The 16,739-nt window shown below is 29.8% G+C and overlaps 4 protein-coding genes across 4 annotated transcripts; all 4 read right to left on the reverse strand.

Moving 5' to 3' along the window:
- Positions 1–786: 786 nt before the first annotated feature.
- LOC124933730 (glycosyltransferase BC10-like) lies at positions 787–2,618 on the reverse strand. Its single transcript, XM_047474166.1, has 3 exons — positions 2,292–2,618; positions 1,933–1,957; positions 787–1,397 (listed from the first exon to the last, which is right to left on the reverse strand). Exons 1-3 carry the CDS (start codon positions 2,616–2,618, stop codon positions 787–789), a joined length of 963 nt encoding a protein of 320 aa, XP_047330122.1.
- A 4,000-nt stretch (positions 2,619–6,618) lies between these two features.
- LOC124935690 (60S ribosomal protein L35a-3) lies at positions 6,619–7,490 on the reverse strand. Its single transcript, XM_047476108.1, has 4 exons — positions 7,366–7,490; positions 7,225–7,260; positions 6,912–7,140; positions 6,619–6,825 (listed from the first exon to the last, which is right to left on the reverse strand). Exons 1-4 carry the CDS (start codon positions 7,395–7,397, stop codon positions 6,784–6,786), a joined length of 339 nt encoding a protein of 112 aa, XP_047332064.1. The 5' UTR covers positions 7,398–7,490; the 3' UTR covers positions 6,619–6,783.
- Positions 7,491–10,481: 2,991 nt separating this feature from the next.
- On the reverse strand, positions 10,482–11,816 carry LOC124935869. Its single transcript, XM_047476301.1, has one exon. It carries the CDS (start codon positions 11,612–11,614, stop codon positions 10,667–10,669), a length of 948 nt encoding a protein of 315 aa, XP_047332257.1. The 5' UTR covers positions 11,615–11,816; the 3' UTR covers positions 10,482–10,666.
- A 1,191-nt stretch (positions 11,817–13,007) lies between these two features.
- Positions 13,008–16,260, reverse strand: LOC124935721 (phosphatidylinositol:ceramide inositolphosphotransferase 1-like). Its single transcript, XM_047476139.1, has 12 exons — positions 15,864–16,260; positions 15,637–15,726; positions 14,945–15,031; positions 14,785–14,853; positions 14,616–14,696; positions 14,410–14,481; positions 14,261–14,318; positions 13,894–13,996; positions 13,724–13,819; positions 13,601–13,647; positions 13,399–13,520; positions 13,008–13,316 (listed from the first exon to the last, which is right to left on the reverse strand). Exons 1-12 carry the CDS (start codon positions 15,894–15,896, stop codon positions 13,242–13,244), a joined length of 933 nt encoding a protein of 310 aa, XP_047332095.1. The 5' UTR covers positions 15,897–16,260; the 3' UTR covers positions 13,008–13,241.
- Between the last annotated feature and the right edge of the window lie 479 nt (positions 16,261–16,739).

The raw sequence follows: 16,739 nt of genomic DNA on the forward strand, positions 1-16,739 counted from the left end.
AGATTTGTTGATTAATTCAAATGAAGTTAATATAAATATTTTTTTGTGTTTAGTTTAAGAATGCTCATTGAGAAATTCACTACATTAAGTATCTTATAGCTTTCTTTTTATGGATATAAAATAATTAAATTAATTTGTTACACTTTAACTTACGACCTTTAGAATTCTGTTTTGTATATAAAACAACACATTTCTTGTATTGAGACAATAATAGAGTGATACACTTTATTTTAGTCCATATATGTTTTTTAACATAATTATTTTATATTTCAATTTAGTTATGCTGTGAAAACTTTAACTTACAACCTTCTAAATGCATTTTTTTTAACAAGTGAAATTTCCTAATTATGGCCCCATTTGTGCTATGGATAATAACAAGTGAATTTATTATTATTATTTTCAATTCCATAAATAATTAAGTTTTTTTTTATAAAATAAATTAGGGTGGATTTTCACTTACATCATAATTTATGGATTTTGATTTTTATGATTTTTTTTATAAATAAATGTTTAATTCAATTGTATTTCAACTATTCTCTTATAATACATTGACGAATTTAAATAAAAAAAAAATCAAGATTTTTCATTTACTAACCTTTATAATTATGATTTCAACTTTAATAAAGTTTTTTATTGATAATTAATTCACTTACATACTATAAATATTATTTGAAGAAAGTTGTATTATATGATAAATTGTGTTATTGAAATACTTATAACTGATTTATACTAAAATAATCAAACTATATCTCCATATTATATCTAAGCAAACAATTCCAACCAAAATCAAAATCTCATCATCTTAGGAGCAAATTTCATCAATCTAACCAAACTATTGGGCAAGAATTTACGCGCGAACAAACAACAAACTGCTCTCTTCTCTTCATTGTACTCGCAACTTCTCACATTTCTCAACCCCTTCAAGAACTCAACGGTTACATGCGTCCTAAAAAACGACCTAGGATGCATTCCACCACCCGACCAATCAACCCAAGCCAAGCTCCAATTTGAATTTTGATGAGCAAACCTTAAATTCACAAAAGTGGGCAAATAATGTTCGTCCGCATGACACGTGGTGGACCCACAAATATTCTTGAATCTCGGGAAGTATTCACTATCCAAAACTATGGTTGTGGCGAGATTACGATTTATGGTGAACCATTGCGAGCCCTTGAGCCATTGGGCCGGAAACACTAAAGGCGTAAAGGACCTTTTGTATCGGCCGATGCCTGATGGGCCGGGCTGATTAAAGGCTTCCACAAAGTTTTGGGCCGAGCCCATTAAGTAAGAGTAAATGGTTGGGAAATTGAAGAGAGGAATGCATGATTCTGATAAGAGAACAAATCTTTGATTTGTGGGTTCAAGCAAGGCATTTGAATTTACCCCCATTCCACCAACTAAAAAAAATATAAAATTAATTATTTTAAGAACCATCTTCGTATTTTTTTGGAGTGCTATATTTTCTGTAAACACACTAAACCAATTTAACCAAACATGCGGACTCGAATGCTACACCTCTTTTTTTAGGTAGCCTAGAAAAGGGAATACTATTTTATATATTATAAAAATATCTAGTATAAAAAATTCATTTCACACTCAAACATTAGTAGTTAATCAAACTGGGCCTAAATAAATTAGATAAAATAAGTGATATAATATGATAGGGAACAGAATTAATTGGATGGCTCAATAAGTTAAGACGACTCTCAGTGGACTCAGAAAGTTTTTACAACCTTACAAGTGTAGATTTCAAAGCATTTAACTATTCCTTAGTAAAGATTATAATAAGTTTATAAAATGTTATTAGACAGATAAATAAAGTATAATGTAACTCACACTAGACAAATATAATATCATTGCGATTTCTTTTAAATGTTTTTACAAAGAAAATATTTAGCATCTATTGTCCTCCATTAAATTTGTTTGTAGTACCTAGATTCCAACAATAACTATATTCCTTTACGAATTCATAACAAAGTTGATGACCCACAAAGTTTTAAGATTTTTTATGAGTAATAATAGAGATAAAAAATTTAGTGTCATTAATATTGTCGAAAATAAAATGATAACACGGCAATGGATTTGAAATTTAATAGGAAATAAATTTCATTTTTCAAGTCTGGTCACAAATTTATCATATCATTTTTAACACCATTCATGAGATCAACTTCTTTTCATAACATTATTTTACTTAAACTGCTAGGTTTGATTTAACATTATTTTACTTAAACTGCTAGGTTTGATTTATTGAATGGGGCTAAAGAAACCTCTTAGCTTAGGAAGAATAAAACATTGAAAGTTCTAATAATAATATAAATAGTAGTAAATGAACTAACCTTGCTTGGAATTATTGAGCCATAAAAAACAGAGTCTTTTGATAGAGTCCAATTATAATGAGGATGAGTATGAACATAAACACTGAAATTTCCTTTATGTTTCTCAAAGAATTTCTCCCAAAGTGGCGCCATCGGCAGGGATCCCTTTGTCAAGAACATGAAAGCCACCTTGCCGGCCGGCGTACTTCCCCGGATCTCCGGCGAATCCCTGTTAATCAAATCTTGGTCGTCGTCTTCTTTGTGATCCTGACCCATGAAATTATTGATTTTGACAGTTCCCATGTTGCCAGAATCTGTGGTGGTTTCCTGTGTCGGTGACCAGAGAGAGAGAGGTGAGAGGGAGAGGATTCGGGGGGAGAGAGAGGTGAGGGTCAAGATAGTAAGTAAAGGAGAAGGGAGAAGTCTTTGAGATGGGACCGGAGAGTTATTCCGATAACTATTCCGGCGAAGAAAAGGGAAAAGCCGGTGATCGGACGTTGGAGAGGCATTATGGTGTAGATTATGAGCTTGGTGACTGATATTGGGTGCTCGTTCTTCATAGAGAAAGAGAAAAAGGGTTTCAACTTTCAACGCCTATAGTCAATCTAGTAATGGTTTTGCTTGTTAAATACTTTTGCTTAGAACAATTAATAAAAATGATCTAATTATTAATATGTTCATAAATGTATTATATTTTGGTAGTAATATAGTTGAGAAGTTTTGCGGTTCCATGACATGTCTAAATATTTTGGTTATCATTCAAATTATTTTTTTTTTAACTATCTATTTGGTGAGAAATCGTCGAACTTTTCAAAACTGTAGTCGTCCAATACTAATCATTCATAATGTTATTATTACGACAATTTTTAAGACTTATTTCGAAAAATCGATAGAGTCGATTGAAAAAAGTAATCGTTCTTTTTGAGAAGTTTCGAGTTGTATTATATTATTATTTTATTTTTATTTTTGGGGCATACTTTGTTTATGTCCAATCTTATTATTTTTAATATATATTAATTATTTAAAAAAAATATAATACCAAAATATAGATAAGAAACCATAATTGTCATGATATGTTAATAAATTACGGTTACACAATGTTTTCCAAAGACTTTTTATTTATTTATTATTTTTTTAGAACGTGTTTTCCAAAGACTTGATGAAGTCTGATCGGTTGAAATGAACAACAATCACATCACAATAATATGAACTACTTATATTAATAAATATTTTTAATACTTTGAGAAAGAATAATATTTTATTATTATTTTTTATACTTAATTTGTATTAAGAATTCTTAATATAAGAATATATATTAAAAAAAAATTGAAAAACCTTAATAATAAATATTACCGTTTCACTCATAATTGATTTAAAATAAAAGATAAAAAAATAATGTAATTGATGGTTAAGATTTTAATAATATCTAATCAAAATGGTGGAAATTACACTACATTAATTTTAACACTCTCCATCATGTGTTGTCGAATTTCAAATTTAACTTAGAGTTGTTAAAACATCTATCTTGGAAGTGCTATTGTGAGAATGTCAAATATATATATTTCAGACCGACATAACTCAAGTTGAATTTCTTTATCTTATGTCGCTTGTTGAATAATATGATGTTTGAGTGCTATATGTGAGTTCGGTTGTGGTGAACTAGGTTCCTAACCATAATAATTGTGACTTGTTGTCATAGTGAATCATGACTCCATTTTAATTATGACCTAGATCAACTAAAACTTTCAAATCTATACTGTTTGTGAAGTGGCTAATGATGTTTAGACATACTCGGCTTCGACGGATGATTGTGCAACAATTTGTTGTTTATTGGACAACCATGAGAACATCACTTAACCAAAACAAAAACAATATATAAATGTGTTTTTCACGTCGTCCTAGATTCACCAAGATCACTGTCACAATAAATGACAATGTTAAGTGCTTCATTTTTCGGAAAGCTTAGGTTGAGGTTGGTTGTTCCTTGGACATGACGTAAGACACATTTTGTTGCACTAAAGTGAAAATGGATTGCGTTTTTGCATAAGTTTAAAAGAATACTTGCATGATACATGATATCAAGTCGAGTTGTTGTAAGATATATTAATATTACCGATGAGACTACGGTAAGAGTAACATCTACTACGTCTACTCTTAAGGTGAAGACACAACCTCCAACTTGAAATGAGTCATATATGTCATCGTCGTTGCAGATTCTACTTCTAGAATGGAAAGACGACATGGTCGTCCGCTTAAGGTAAACACACAACCTTCAACCGGAGATGAGTCATATGTCGATGCCGCTGCAGATTCTACTTATGGAATGTAAAGGCGACATGACCGTCCTCCTAAGGTGAACACACAACCTCCAATTGGAGAATAGTCATATTTCACCGTCGCTGCACATTCTTCGTCCTACTAATGTGAAGACACAACCTCCAACATGAGATGATTCATATGATGTCGTCGCCTTCTTCTAGAATAAAAATGCGACCCAGCCATCCTCGTAAGGCGAAGACAAAACATACCTATAGTCGGAGATGAGTCATATGTCGTCGTTGCTGTAAGGTCTACTTATCGAATAAAAATGTGACATGGATCTTCTCCTAAGGTGAAGACACAACCACCAAATGGAGATGAGTCATATGTCATTGTAGCTGCGAATTCTACTTCGTGAATGAAAAGGCGACTTGGTCGTCCTTCTAAGGTGAAGTCACAACCTCCAACTAGAGATGAGACAAATGTCACCGTCGTTGCATATCTCGCTTTTGTAGTGAAAATGTGACATAACCATCCTCCTAAGGTGAAGACACAACCTCCAACTAGAGGTGAGTTATATGTCTCCTCATAATCTGCTTCTAGAATGAAAAGGCGACCTAACTGTCCTCCTAAGGTGAAGATACAACCTCTGACCTGAGATGATTCATATTATAAATTTGTGTTTATGTTTTTAAGTCACGAAGATTAGTCTGAACTTTATAGAAGAATAAATATTTATGAGTTTTATTATTTTAATATTTTTTTTCAGTTAGTGGGATGGGGTAAATTCAACATGATGGAAGCAGAAAGACGACTTCTAGCAAATGCCTTACTTGAACTCACAAATCAAAGATTTGTTCTCTTATCAGAATCATGCATTCCTCTCATGGGCACTACCCTAAACTTTGTGGAAGGCTATAATGAGTTCGGCCTATCAGGCATCGGCCGGTACAAAACGACCAAGTGCTGAGGAACCAATAACTACTGATAAAATAATGCTTTATAATATTCATTCTTAGAATTTTTTTTTATATACATGAATCTTTCAAAAATAATTTATTAATATTATAAAAATAATAATAATAAATTAAAATATTATGCAAAATAGAGAAAAAAATATTAAATTATATTTATAAAAACAAATATTATACTAATTTAAAATTGTATATATTATATATATTCATAATTTAATGTCTATTGATTTTCATTTATAATATTTAGGACATGAAAATAGGTATTTCCACAGAAAGTACATAGTTAAATGGGATTCATGGTATCATTTGAACTTGCATAATTTAAAAACTCGCATATTAAATCTAATTAAAATAATAATTTTGTATTTACAGTTTTAAATAAATTAAAATTTAATTTTCTATCTATAATTTAATTTTTTTAATTAATTTTATACTAAATATAAAGATAAAAACTCTGAGAAGGACAAGAGACATCGAATTAACTCTGTAACATAACATTAATTAAAAAAAACATATATAACAATTTTTGTTAATACACATATACAAGTAAAAATAAGATCAAATTGAATTAAATTATGTTTTCATAAAAACTATACCAAGTAAAAAGGGCATTCAGAAACTTTTAAAACTATTTTTTTCATAAGTGAGGCAATATTATGAATTAAGGAATTAGAAATGTGGCATGAGAAATAACCTCAAGAAAAATCTCATATCATGGGGCTAATACATCAAGCATTTTCAATTTAGCACCAATATCTATGTTTTCAAATGATTATGATCTTCAAATCACTCAAATTCATTTGATGCATCACTATATCATATAATGTAAAACTACCCAACAAGTATTTGCAAATGATAGAAATATTGTGAATCAAAAATATCCATATTCTGAAATCACTCAAGAACAAAGGATTGATTAATCTTAATGTGGCTCTAACCTAAGTTTCATTCAATATTGTCCCAAGAACAATAAACCTAAAACAGATTAACAATTCTATCAACAAAAACAGATTGAATTTAACTAATGAGCAATCAGCATGTGATATTGAAATCAGAGACAAGAATTGAGATAAATTAACTGAGTTGATCAAATACTAATAAAAATGGGTAACATAGCTTAAAAGAAATAACATTTTACAATAGTTCTCAAGAAAATTGAAATCATTGTTCTTAATTCTCAAACCCAAAAAAAGAAATATCAAGTAAACAAGCACTATCATTTCCATAATCGCACCTTAGATGTTACTTGGGTACATGAAAACCCTCACTCTATCACCCTGCATTTGATTGATAAAATCGATCATTAATACAAGTTCCATTTTGTATATAAAAAACAGATGCGATTATTGTATCAAAGACTTACCATAGATTTAGGGGGAAGGTTGGATTTGAACTTAGCACGAACAACACCGCTGTTTCCATGAGGCCTTGAAACCTTTCCCCAAATGCAACGGTAGTGAGATCCATTCTTCTTCACCTTCGCCTTGTAAATGTAAGCCATACGCTTTCCCTGGTACCAGGTTACTTCTTCCTTTGTGTTGACACCTTCGATCTGAATCAGCGATGTGCTTGGATACTGATTAGACTTTGACCTAATCAGGGAAACTACGTTTATATATACGAATCATGAAACATTTGATAGGAGAATTGGTAAACGAATTGATAAACTAACTAACCTTTTGTATCCGAGAATAGTTCCTCGGACATAGAGCCTGTATCATCATCGTAAGAAGAAAAAAACAATCGATTAAGACTAGATTTACATAAGATCGATCGATTGAAGAATGAACGACATAGATGATGAGAACGATAGAAACCTGATCTGCTCTCCTTGGCGACCCTTCACCATTTCGTTTGTGGGAGAAAGTTGAAACCTGAAGCGGCGGCAGCTGAAGGAGGGAAGATGAATAAGAGCTCAAAACCCTAATAAGGCGTTTTATATAGGAGGTATCTGCTACGGCTTCAGGTCTTGTTTTGAAGGTGGGTTTTCTAATTAATGTGGGCTTTCTTTTTATATTCTTTTAATTGTTGGGCTATTAATAACGATATTGGGTCCAAAATTTATACTACAAAATATTGGCCCAACTTTCGCTATAATATAATATATTTATATATATATATATATATATATATTAAAGAAAAATAATATTTTGATATTAATTGATTTTTGGAATTATGGATTATTTAAAGATAAACTCAAATAACTCAAACTAATATAATTTTTATTTTCTTTTAATTTAGGAAATTAACCCGATCTATCCTCATCAAGACAAGAAATAACAATTTTAATTTGTATTGGATTTCGTCTCAAATACGATAAAACACAATTAAATTTATAATATTACCGATATATATTTTTTTAATATTTTATAATAGTTTTAAGTTTGTTTTTTTTAAATAATATAAATTTTCAATATATATATATATATTTTTTTTAATGGTTAATGTATATCGAAAATGATAAAAATTGTTTAAACACAACGACAAAACATGACATTAAAATAATAATTTATAATAATAATAATATTTAAAAAAATACCCAATAAGTTATCAAACTCATGAATCGAGAAGAACGATTAACTAATGATATGCATTAGATAATTATGATCATTAAATGTTCAGCGATTTCTCTTCAACTATATAGTTCACTAGAAAAAAAAATTTATATGATAACTAAAATATTTAAGTTTGTCATATCGGTCGCATCAATCTAAATTTTTAATTAACTACCCAAATACTGAGCATCACATAGTAAATCATATTACTAATCCACAAAAAACTTCAAAAAAATACTAGTCACCATAAAAAATGCAAGAATAAGTGAGTTATTGATTCAACATAATCGTAACATATACGACAACGATTTATCACAATACACATTTTTTCATGCATGTATCATTCGTAAGAAATCTTTTAGAACTCTCATTTATAATGACATAAAACTTAACTCTCAACAAACAAAATCTAATTCAGCCAATCAATTTTCACACTCATTTTAATTATATTAATGACATCAAACAAAAACTCTCAATTGACATGATCATAAACTTTTTTTATGTCAAGTTTCACAAAACTACATTTGTCACATCTTGAATGCACTCGTTTACTATTAATATCACATCATAGATCTAACGACCTTTGACGAACGACATCTCATTATTAAATATGATTGTCTCTAACACTTTATACAGCTTGTTGGTCAAACATTTTGAGATAATTTTATAAAAGACAAAACAAGACTAATATACCTAAACTTTTCATGTCAATATTCCCAAGAACTTTTATGAATTAGACATATCAAAGTAGAGTTCAAACTTTTTTCAAATGATGAGAAACGATAAAATTGATCAATTATTTCCATAATTTTAGTCATAAGGAAATGTAACGCCTTTTCAAAATAGTCAAATAAATTTGTCGAATCCCGACGCTTTATCACTTTTACACCCTTAATGACCTCATCAACATACTTCGTTGAAAAACCAGTATTCAACATAATTTTTTTTTTTGTACTATATTAATTGAATCAAAAGTAATTAGATCAAACTTAAATGACTCCGGAAACAAATTTTTATAAAACTTGATAATACACGTAGATATTTCTGATTCACTATCATAAATTTTAATATATATATATCGTTTATATAATTATGAAACATTTATTTTTTAAACAAATTTGAAAGGTGTGATAATATAAACAAATTTGAAGTAGAATGAACCAACCATAATAAACGTATTTTCTGTTCTGATCCGCCCTATTGTCATTCATAGTCATGACTTTGTTTCAAATTAAGACTTCAGAACCAAATTCTTAATATTTAATATCCTAATATCAATTCTTGAATTTAAAATATCCATATTTGTTCTTAAAAACAAGATAATATTAATTATATATAATGAACTTCAAACAAAACCTAAAGTGGTTTAGGTAGCAAAAACATGTGAAAGGACACATAAGAATCACGGGCCCTTTGATATTGTATGATTAGACAACCAAATTCAGGGAGATGGTAGAATGTGACAATAAAATAATGGATAGAACAAAAGGCTACATTACCTAAATCTAAATGTATCGATATATCCATTTTACTTATATGATTTGACTACATAAACTTATTGTAATGACAATTCCAAACTACAACAAATTTAACCTTATTTGGAAATAATTGGAGCATAAATTTAATAAAATAAAATATTATTAAACTATTAATAATATTATCTTATTTAAATTAATATCTGAATGAGATATTTAAAAAAAATAAAATTAAACATTTTTATAAATAATTATTGTATTATGAAAAATAAAAAATTATTTAAACACACCAAATTAAGCCTGACATAATAAAATGAAAATTAATGAAATCAAGAGATTAACAACATGACTATCCTTAAAAAAAATATATAACTCTTCAACTTCATAGGCTTTCAAAAAAATTAAAAATATACTGTAATAATAGTGTTTGAAATGATAAACATTGTTTCAAAATAAAATTATAGAAAATATAGATATAAACTCAAAGATTAGTGAAATTATTTTAAATATCATAAAATTTTAATTCATTAATCAAAATACTAAAATATTTTATTTTATTTTATTATTATATATTAATACTTTTAATTTTTTTAACAAAAAAATTCTTCAATTCTCTCAAAATCATTACCAAATAAATAACTAAAATTATTTAAAAAATCCATCCAAACAAGCCCCAAATCTAGTTCCAATTTGACTATTATGTATATGAAATTCACATAGCAATTTCTTTATGAATTGATAGTTTTTATTAAAAAATTATATGTTTTCTATAAAAAAAAAAAAACATGATTAGTCAATCAAAGATTTTGGTATTCAACCTTCTAAATCAAGTTTAATGAATTGATGGTATTTTATATTTGTTAGATTAATAGACCAATAATTGACCCTTTTGAAACAACAACATATCATAATAATCATTGACAAACATTTTACATTTCAACCCTAGTTAATAATCATCAACAAAACACCTAAAAATCATGCACCCTTCTTAATTAGCCTGCAAACTAACAACTACATGAACAACAAGGAACAAAAAAGAAGATGATTTACAAGCAATCAAACTGAAGAATCCTAACAAACTGCTAGATTTATCTCTTACAATTTTCAATCACTTTGAGTTTATCAAACTCTATGCATTCCTCTTCCTCTTGTGCCACTCTTGACTTTCTCCCAATAATCATCAACAAAAACAACACAATCGAAGCCCCCATCGCTCCACAAGCAATACCAAAGATAAAATCTCCAAGATCTATCGAAAGAGAATCACGTTTCTTTCCAAGAGTCACCAAATCATCTGTTTCATCCTTCTTAGACAGAGCCTTTGGATCAACAGGCTCAGAATGGATCCAATGAGGGACATTCTTCATCTCAAAGCTCCATGAATACATATTACAACCCCCCTTAGATGAATTTGAGTTTCCACCCATTAAACCACTTAACCCAAAAACAAACACCTTTACTTCTTGTTTCCATATTTCAAACAAATCAATAGTGTAAGACAGTAAAGGCTCAATTGGTTTACTTTCTTCAATCATGGACACCAATCTTATCTCTAATTGCCTTGACCCTGCCTGATAATCAATCCAAACTCTCAATTTCTCACTATGGTGTTTCAAATTGGGGAAAGAGACATTGACATGACTAGTACGAATCTGAATCCTCATATGATGATCATGCTTACTAAGCTCAACAACTAGACTCTTATTCAGAGGAAACCCAGTCGGGATCATAACAAAAGCTAATGAATCACCACTCCGATGAAATTTTGAAAATGAGAATGAAGTGGAAAAGGAAACCCTTTCATCAAAAAGTTTAATGGGTTTCCTATATAAGATCCGTCCATCGTTAATTTGCAAAGAAGAACCATCATTGACGATATGAACATGGCCTTGTAGATCTAGAAGTAAATCAACTTTGGAAGCATTTTGGAAGTTGGAGAAGGAAAATGTCGAAAGGGCGTTTACAGATATTGATTGGAAGTAGTAGTAGAGTGAAATTAAAGAGATTAAGTACCTTAGAATTGACGGCCGGAACATTTTTAATGGTTTTTTCCCTTTATCTGATCTGGGTTTGAACTTTTGAACTTATTTACTTAATTATCTCTCGAACTTTGAAGAAGATGAACATATCCGGAAGCCATTTTTTCTCAAATCTTGTAGGGATGGATAGCAGATGCAGCAGCTAGTTAAAGAGAGAGAGAGAGAAAACAGGTGGCAGTGATATGGGTCGATCACAACTTTTGGAGGGTTTGAACATTTAATTCAATCTCTCTCCCACTTTCTCATTGTCTGCCCTTCTTTTACTCCCTTTGTTTAACTTTATATTTTTACCCAACATATTTAGCCCTTTTTTAAAAAGAGTAAGCTAGAAAAGTGTGTACATAAAATATAAGAAAGAATGGTCCTATTATTATCTGGATATTTTTTTTTTATTGAATGATATTCAAGTTTTGAATTGTGTATATTATATTTTAACATTACAATTTTAGTCATTCAAATATTCTTTAGAAACGAATAAATATGTATTCTTACTTTAACCTAATATTTTATTTTCTTAATTAGTTTACTATATGTAAAAACAAAATAATAAGAATCTTTTTTCAATTTTTTCAATTATTATAACTCGTTACATTCTTTTTAAACATTCCAACTGTATTCGATAATTTTGAATTAGTATATTTCAAAAAATATTCAATTTAAAATATAAATACGTACAAATTGATATATGTTATGTTTTTTTTTAAATAATACAAAATATATCTCTATTCAAATTTTTTCAAATATTTCCTCAAATTACATATCTTTTTCAGTTACTCAAACTAGTTTCGACAAATTAAAATACGTAAATTTTAAAAACAATACTTAATTTAATAAAAATCGCTAAATCTCATTTAGTATAGAAACTTGACAAATTAATTAAAAAAAATAAAAATAATACATTAAAATAAGACAACAAAACATTTTATCTATAAATTGTTAAAATTTTGATAGTTTAAACATATAATATAGTTCAAAAGTTCGTAGTACATAAAATTATTATGCAACGAATGTGATAAAGTAGATGAACAATCAACATGTTTAAAAACAAATATCTTAAAATTTCATTGATTTTAGTTTTACCAAGATTTGATTTGGTGTGTGAAGTGTGAGTATTAAGGGAAAGTGGAGACCATAGACAGAAAGGATAGAAATGGCCAATTCAAGCTGAAGAAGACTTTACATTAACTCATTTATTATCTGTCCTTTTTTCCAACCCCCACATGCATGCGTGATTGATATTATATCCCCACTTTATATCCAAGGGTCTCATCTCATGGACCAACCAAAACCAATTCAATTCATTACATTAGTTCAGTTAATACATCAAATTCAATTCAATTCAATAGATTAATTCAGTTAATACAGCAATTAGAAGATGAATAATAATAGGAAGAATAGGACAAACATTCTTTTCATTTCGTAAGCTTGGGAGGAGAAGGAAACAATGAATTAAAACCATTAAAAACATAAAACCAAATCCAACAACATACATTAACCTACTACTGCTACTAATACTAATACTAAACCTTATGAAGAAAAACAAGAAGACGAACACAATTAGATAGACCAAACCCTCCTCCACGCCATTACGTATTAGCTTTATTTGAAAAGAATTGTCCGCCATTCATCCCTCTGTATCGCCATGCCCACCTGTGTTTCCATCTTCGCCATTCTTACCATTCATTGGATTTCTCGATCTCTGTTTATCAAAAGCCGCATTAATGAAAAAATGAACGAATAAGTAGACATCTATAAATATAAATAATAATAAATATGCATACCCTATTATCCAATGGTTCGCCAGAGTTCCCATTAATAAGCTTGTGACTCTCTTCTTTAGTCTTGTTGTTATCTTTGCTAACAGGCAGCAAGAATGCTGCAGCTCCGGTTCGGTCAGGCAGTTCTGTATCATTCATTTTACGTTGTTAGTAATAATAATAAAAGGGGAAAAAAGATGAGAAAAAAAGTGAACTAGATTTTAACCTGGCAGTTTATTGTCTAGAAAGAAAACTACCAAATTAACAGTATACCTGCAAATGAGTGAAAATAATGGAATTAGATATTGTACACTAGATTAAGTAGACTGTATAGGTATCATTTCTTTACCATGCCACGACAACATCAACTGTATAATGTTTTCGGGATGCCACGATTAACAAACTTTGAATCACAACTGTTAACCAAGCACATTGCTTAATGAACCTGCATACAAATAATAAACATATTTATAAAGAATTAATAATAATGATAAATAATAGATGAAATTCAAATGTCACCTTCTCGTCCCGTATTTCTGATATGTGCGCACAAATACAAGCGAGAAGATCATATGGGATGAAAATATCAAATCACCACAACCGTATAATATTCCACTAGGAACTGCATCAACAAACAAGTACATCAACCGATCAGCAAAATCTCGTATAACACACAAAACAAGAACTATAGCTAGCATTCCTTGTGCCCTTACATTGTGGGAAATATAGATCAAGCATAAGATGTTTCTATGACATTTGTTCAATAGTAAAAAAATAGTTTCAATTTCATATGTTCAACAACGTTTGTTCTTTGCTAATTTAAAAAGAAAAAAAAGGATTTTCCATTTCTCAAAAGAATAAAAGAAAATCCAAAGCTGTTACTCACTTAACACCAAAACTTCTAAAGCGTTCTTTGGAGGAGGCAGTGTTGCAAGCTTTGAACCCTGTAAGTACAAATCCAACAAATGATATCAGCTAATGATTATCCAGACTTGGAATCAATCATAATTACTTCTTTGTTAAATAAACACTTACCACATGGCAATGATAATTAGGCCCAGGGAGCTGGGTAGAATAGAATGTAAATATCCGAAGCATTTGAGAAAACTGCAAATCATTAAACATGTATGAAAGAACATTAGTATTATAAACTGGGTACACTATTGAAAGAAATCTCTAGATCACACCGTTTTTTTGTCATATAACCACTGATTTGTATGCATATAACAACCACTACTTACCACCAGAAAAGCAAGAACTCTGCACCATATGAGAACTGTATAGATCTTCTTGCTCTTGAAGATAAAAGGATGAAAAGTCCACTGTATCCCAAATATCAAAGAGAAGAAACACGAATGAGCAAGCACCAAAAATTAAAGCAAATAGCAACGTATCAAAGGAGAACTATACCAGGAAAAAGGATATGAAGACAGAATTGAATACAGCCTCACTTATATAAGCTTTATCCTGTCCAAGTTCCTGCAATAGAACGGAAAACAGTTGTAACAATTTAGCAAGCATTCTAATATACAAAACTAAAAAACAGAATTAAGCAAGATAGCAGGCCAACCGGAAGAAGATAAAAGCCAACATCCTGAAGAATTGGCCCTGGTCGATGTAAATAATGGACTCCTCTAGCAGCAACCCCATGAATGTACTGAATAGACAAAAGAAAATCATTTTTACAACTTACATATCTGAAAAACATAAATGGAGGAAGATAGAAATATGAGCAAATGACCTATTGGATCATTGCCAAGAATTCAAAATTCACTGATACTCTATTATACTAAATTAGTGTCTCTATATGAAGGTTCCATAATTCAATCCGGGACACGAAACCATTTCAAAGTTTTTCCAATTTGTTAGCTTTATACAATCAAATGAAATTTCAATTTATTTGTTACCCTCAACTTTTGAATAAAATAACAGAAGCAATGTATTCCTGACATTTACATAACTGTAGACTGACTTATGTGTTAACCTTGGGGGAAAACAATCAAATCACGTGTTCACGGGATTCAAAACCTGAAAATCATTTCTAGCTATGATAAATCTATTGAATCGAAGGTAGTCTAAGAGGCGTGAAAGCAAAAAATGCTAATATGATCAACCAGAAAAGAAGTTATAAACGGCATCCAAATGTCATCATCTACATCAAAACTCCATATTCAGAAACATAGAAGGAATGAACACGATATAGTGTCTACAAGATTTCAGTAACATTTCGGTAAGGTGAAAGAATAACATTGAAATAGAAACCTGACACAAGATTCCTGCAAGAAGATACTTCCAGTTCTCCTGCAGAAGGCTGATCTCTGTAGTGATTTCTGCACAAACTCTCTTCCATAGCTGCTCGAATCAAAGAAGAAGAACATTAACAACAATCAGAACATCAGATCAATAAGAAAAAAATCTAGAACGGCTGATTACTATCGTTATATCAAAGTATATAGACTCAAATAAGAAGAAGAAGTAGAAACACGAACCTTAGAAGCCTCGCGACCAATGTAAAGCGACATTTTCAATACGTATAAGGACAAATGCCATATTACATCAAAATCCGACGTTTGATGTCACCATCAGTCATGACAAAGGCCAAATTCTCTTGTAATAGTTGAATTGGCTTATAAATCAAAAGAAGAGATGATATATAACAGCGATGATTTGAAGCAGAGATCTGAAAAGAAGAAGACCTCGCAAGTGATGAATCTGAGATGATTATGAATCGAGAAACTCAAAAATCGTTGAATAAGAAGACATGAATAATGAGATGAATCTCGTTGTGTAAGAGAGAGAGAGAGAGAGAATCAAAAGAAGAAGAAGAAGAGGAGAATAAAAGAAAGAGAAAATGAAGAGGGCCGGCCATTGTTTTTGTTTTGTTAAAGAAGAAGAAGAAGAAATCGCCGCTCAGACTTGTTAGCCCAATCCTGCGGAAATACCTGCTCAAACTATTTATTTAGTCAAATCTCTAATCTCTCCCTAAACTAACATTCCTCTTTTTTATCTCTATTCTTTTTTATATATTGGAAACTATCGCATATTCTCTAAACAAAATAATTACAATTTTTTCAACTATGTGATACATTTAATGACAATTAAATTGAGATTATAATAAAGCTTTTAATCTAAAGATATTATCAATTTGCTATTAGGCTAAGATTACTTAATAATATTGTGTTGATCTCTTTTTATATTTTTATTTTGTGAAATAAATGCGTGTACTCTTTGTTCAGAAATTAATATAGCTATGTTATAACTTGTATGTTATAACTTGGTCTGAAGAACTTAGTTAAACAAAATATTTTTAGAATGTCATAATTATAAATTAATTAAAACACAGTTTTATAATAAGTTAAAAAAAC

Source organism: Impatiens glandulifera, chromosome 4, assembly GCF_907164915.1.
Source record: "Impatiens glandulifera chromosome 4, dImpGla2.1, whole genome shotgun sequence".
NCBI lineage: Eukaryota > Viridiplantae > Streptophyta > Magnoliopsida > Ericales > Balsaminaceae > Impatiens > Impatiens glandulifera.

What these genes read in the sequence shown, in the direction of transcription:
- LOC124933730 (XM_047474166.1), bottom strand. Translation starts at nt 2,618, where the DNA reads ATGGGAACTGTCAAAATCAATAATTTCATGGGTCAGGATCACAAAGAA. An exon ending in TTATTATTAGAACTTTCAAT is followed by an intron (nt 1,958 to 2,291) that starts GTTTTATTCTTC and finishes GAATTCGTAAAG; the next exon opens with GAATATAGTTATTGTTGGAA. An exon ending in TAGTTATTGTTGGAATCTAG is followed by an intron (nt 1,398 to 1,932) that starts GTACTACAAACA and finishes TATTTTTTTTAG; the next exon opens with TTGGTGGAATGGGGGTAAAT.
- LOC124935690 (XM_047476108.1), bottom strand. Translation starts at nt 7,397, where the DNA reads ATGGTGAAGGGTCGCCAAGGAGAGCAGATCAG. An exon ending in CGCCAAGGAGAGCAGATCAG is followed by an intron (nt 7,261 to 7,365) that starts GTTTCTATCGTT and finishes ATGATGATACAG; the next exon opens with GCTCTATGTCCGAGGAACTA. An exon ending in ACTATTCTCGGATACAAAAG is followed by an intron (nt 7,141 to 7,224) that starts GTTAGTTAGTTT and finishes TTCCCTGATTAG; the next exon opens with GTCAAAGTCTAATCAGTATC.
- LOC124935869 (XM_047476301.1), bottom strand. Translation starts at nt 11,614, where the DNA reads ATGTTCCGGCCGTCAATTCTAAGGTACTTAATCTCTTTAATTTCACTC.
- LOC124935721 (XM_047476139.1), bottom strand. Translation starts at nt 15,896, where the DNA reads ATGTCGCTTTACATTGGTCGCGAGGCTTCTAAG. An exon ending in TTGGTCGCGAGGCTTCTAAG is followed by an intron (nt 15,727 to 15,863) that starts GTTCGTGTTTCT and finishes TGATTCGAGCAG; the next exon opens with CTATGGAAGAGAGTTTGTGC. An exon ending in TTGCAGGAATCTTGTGTCAG is followed by an intron (nt 15,032 to 15,636) that starts GTTTCTATTTCA and finishes TTGTCTATTCAG; the next exon opens with TACATTCATGGGGTTGCTGC.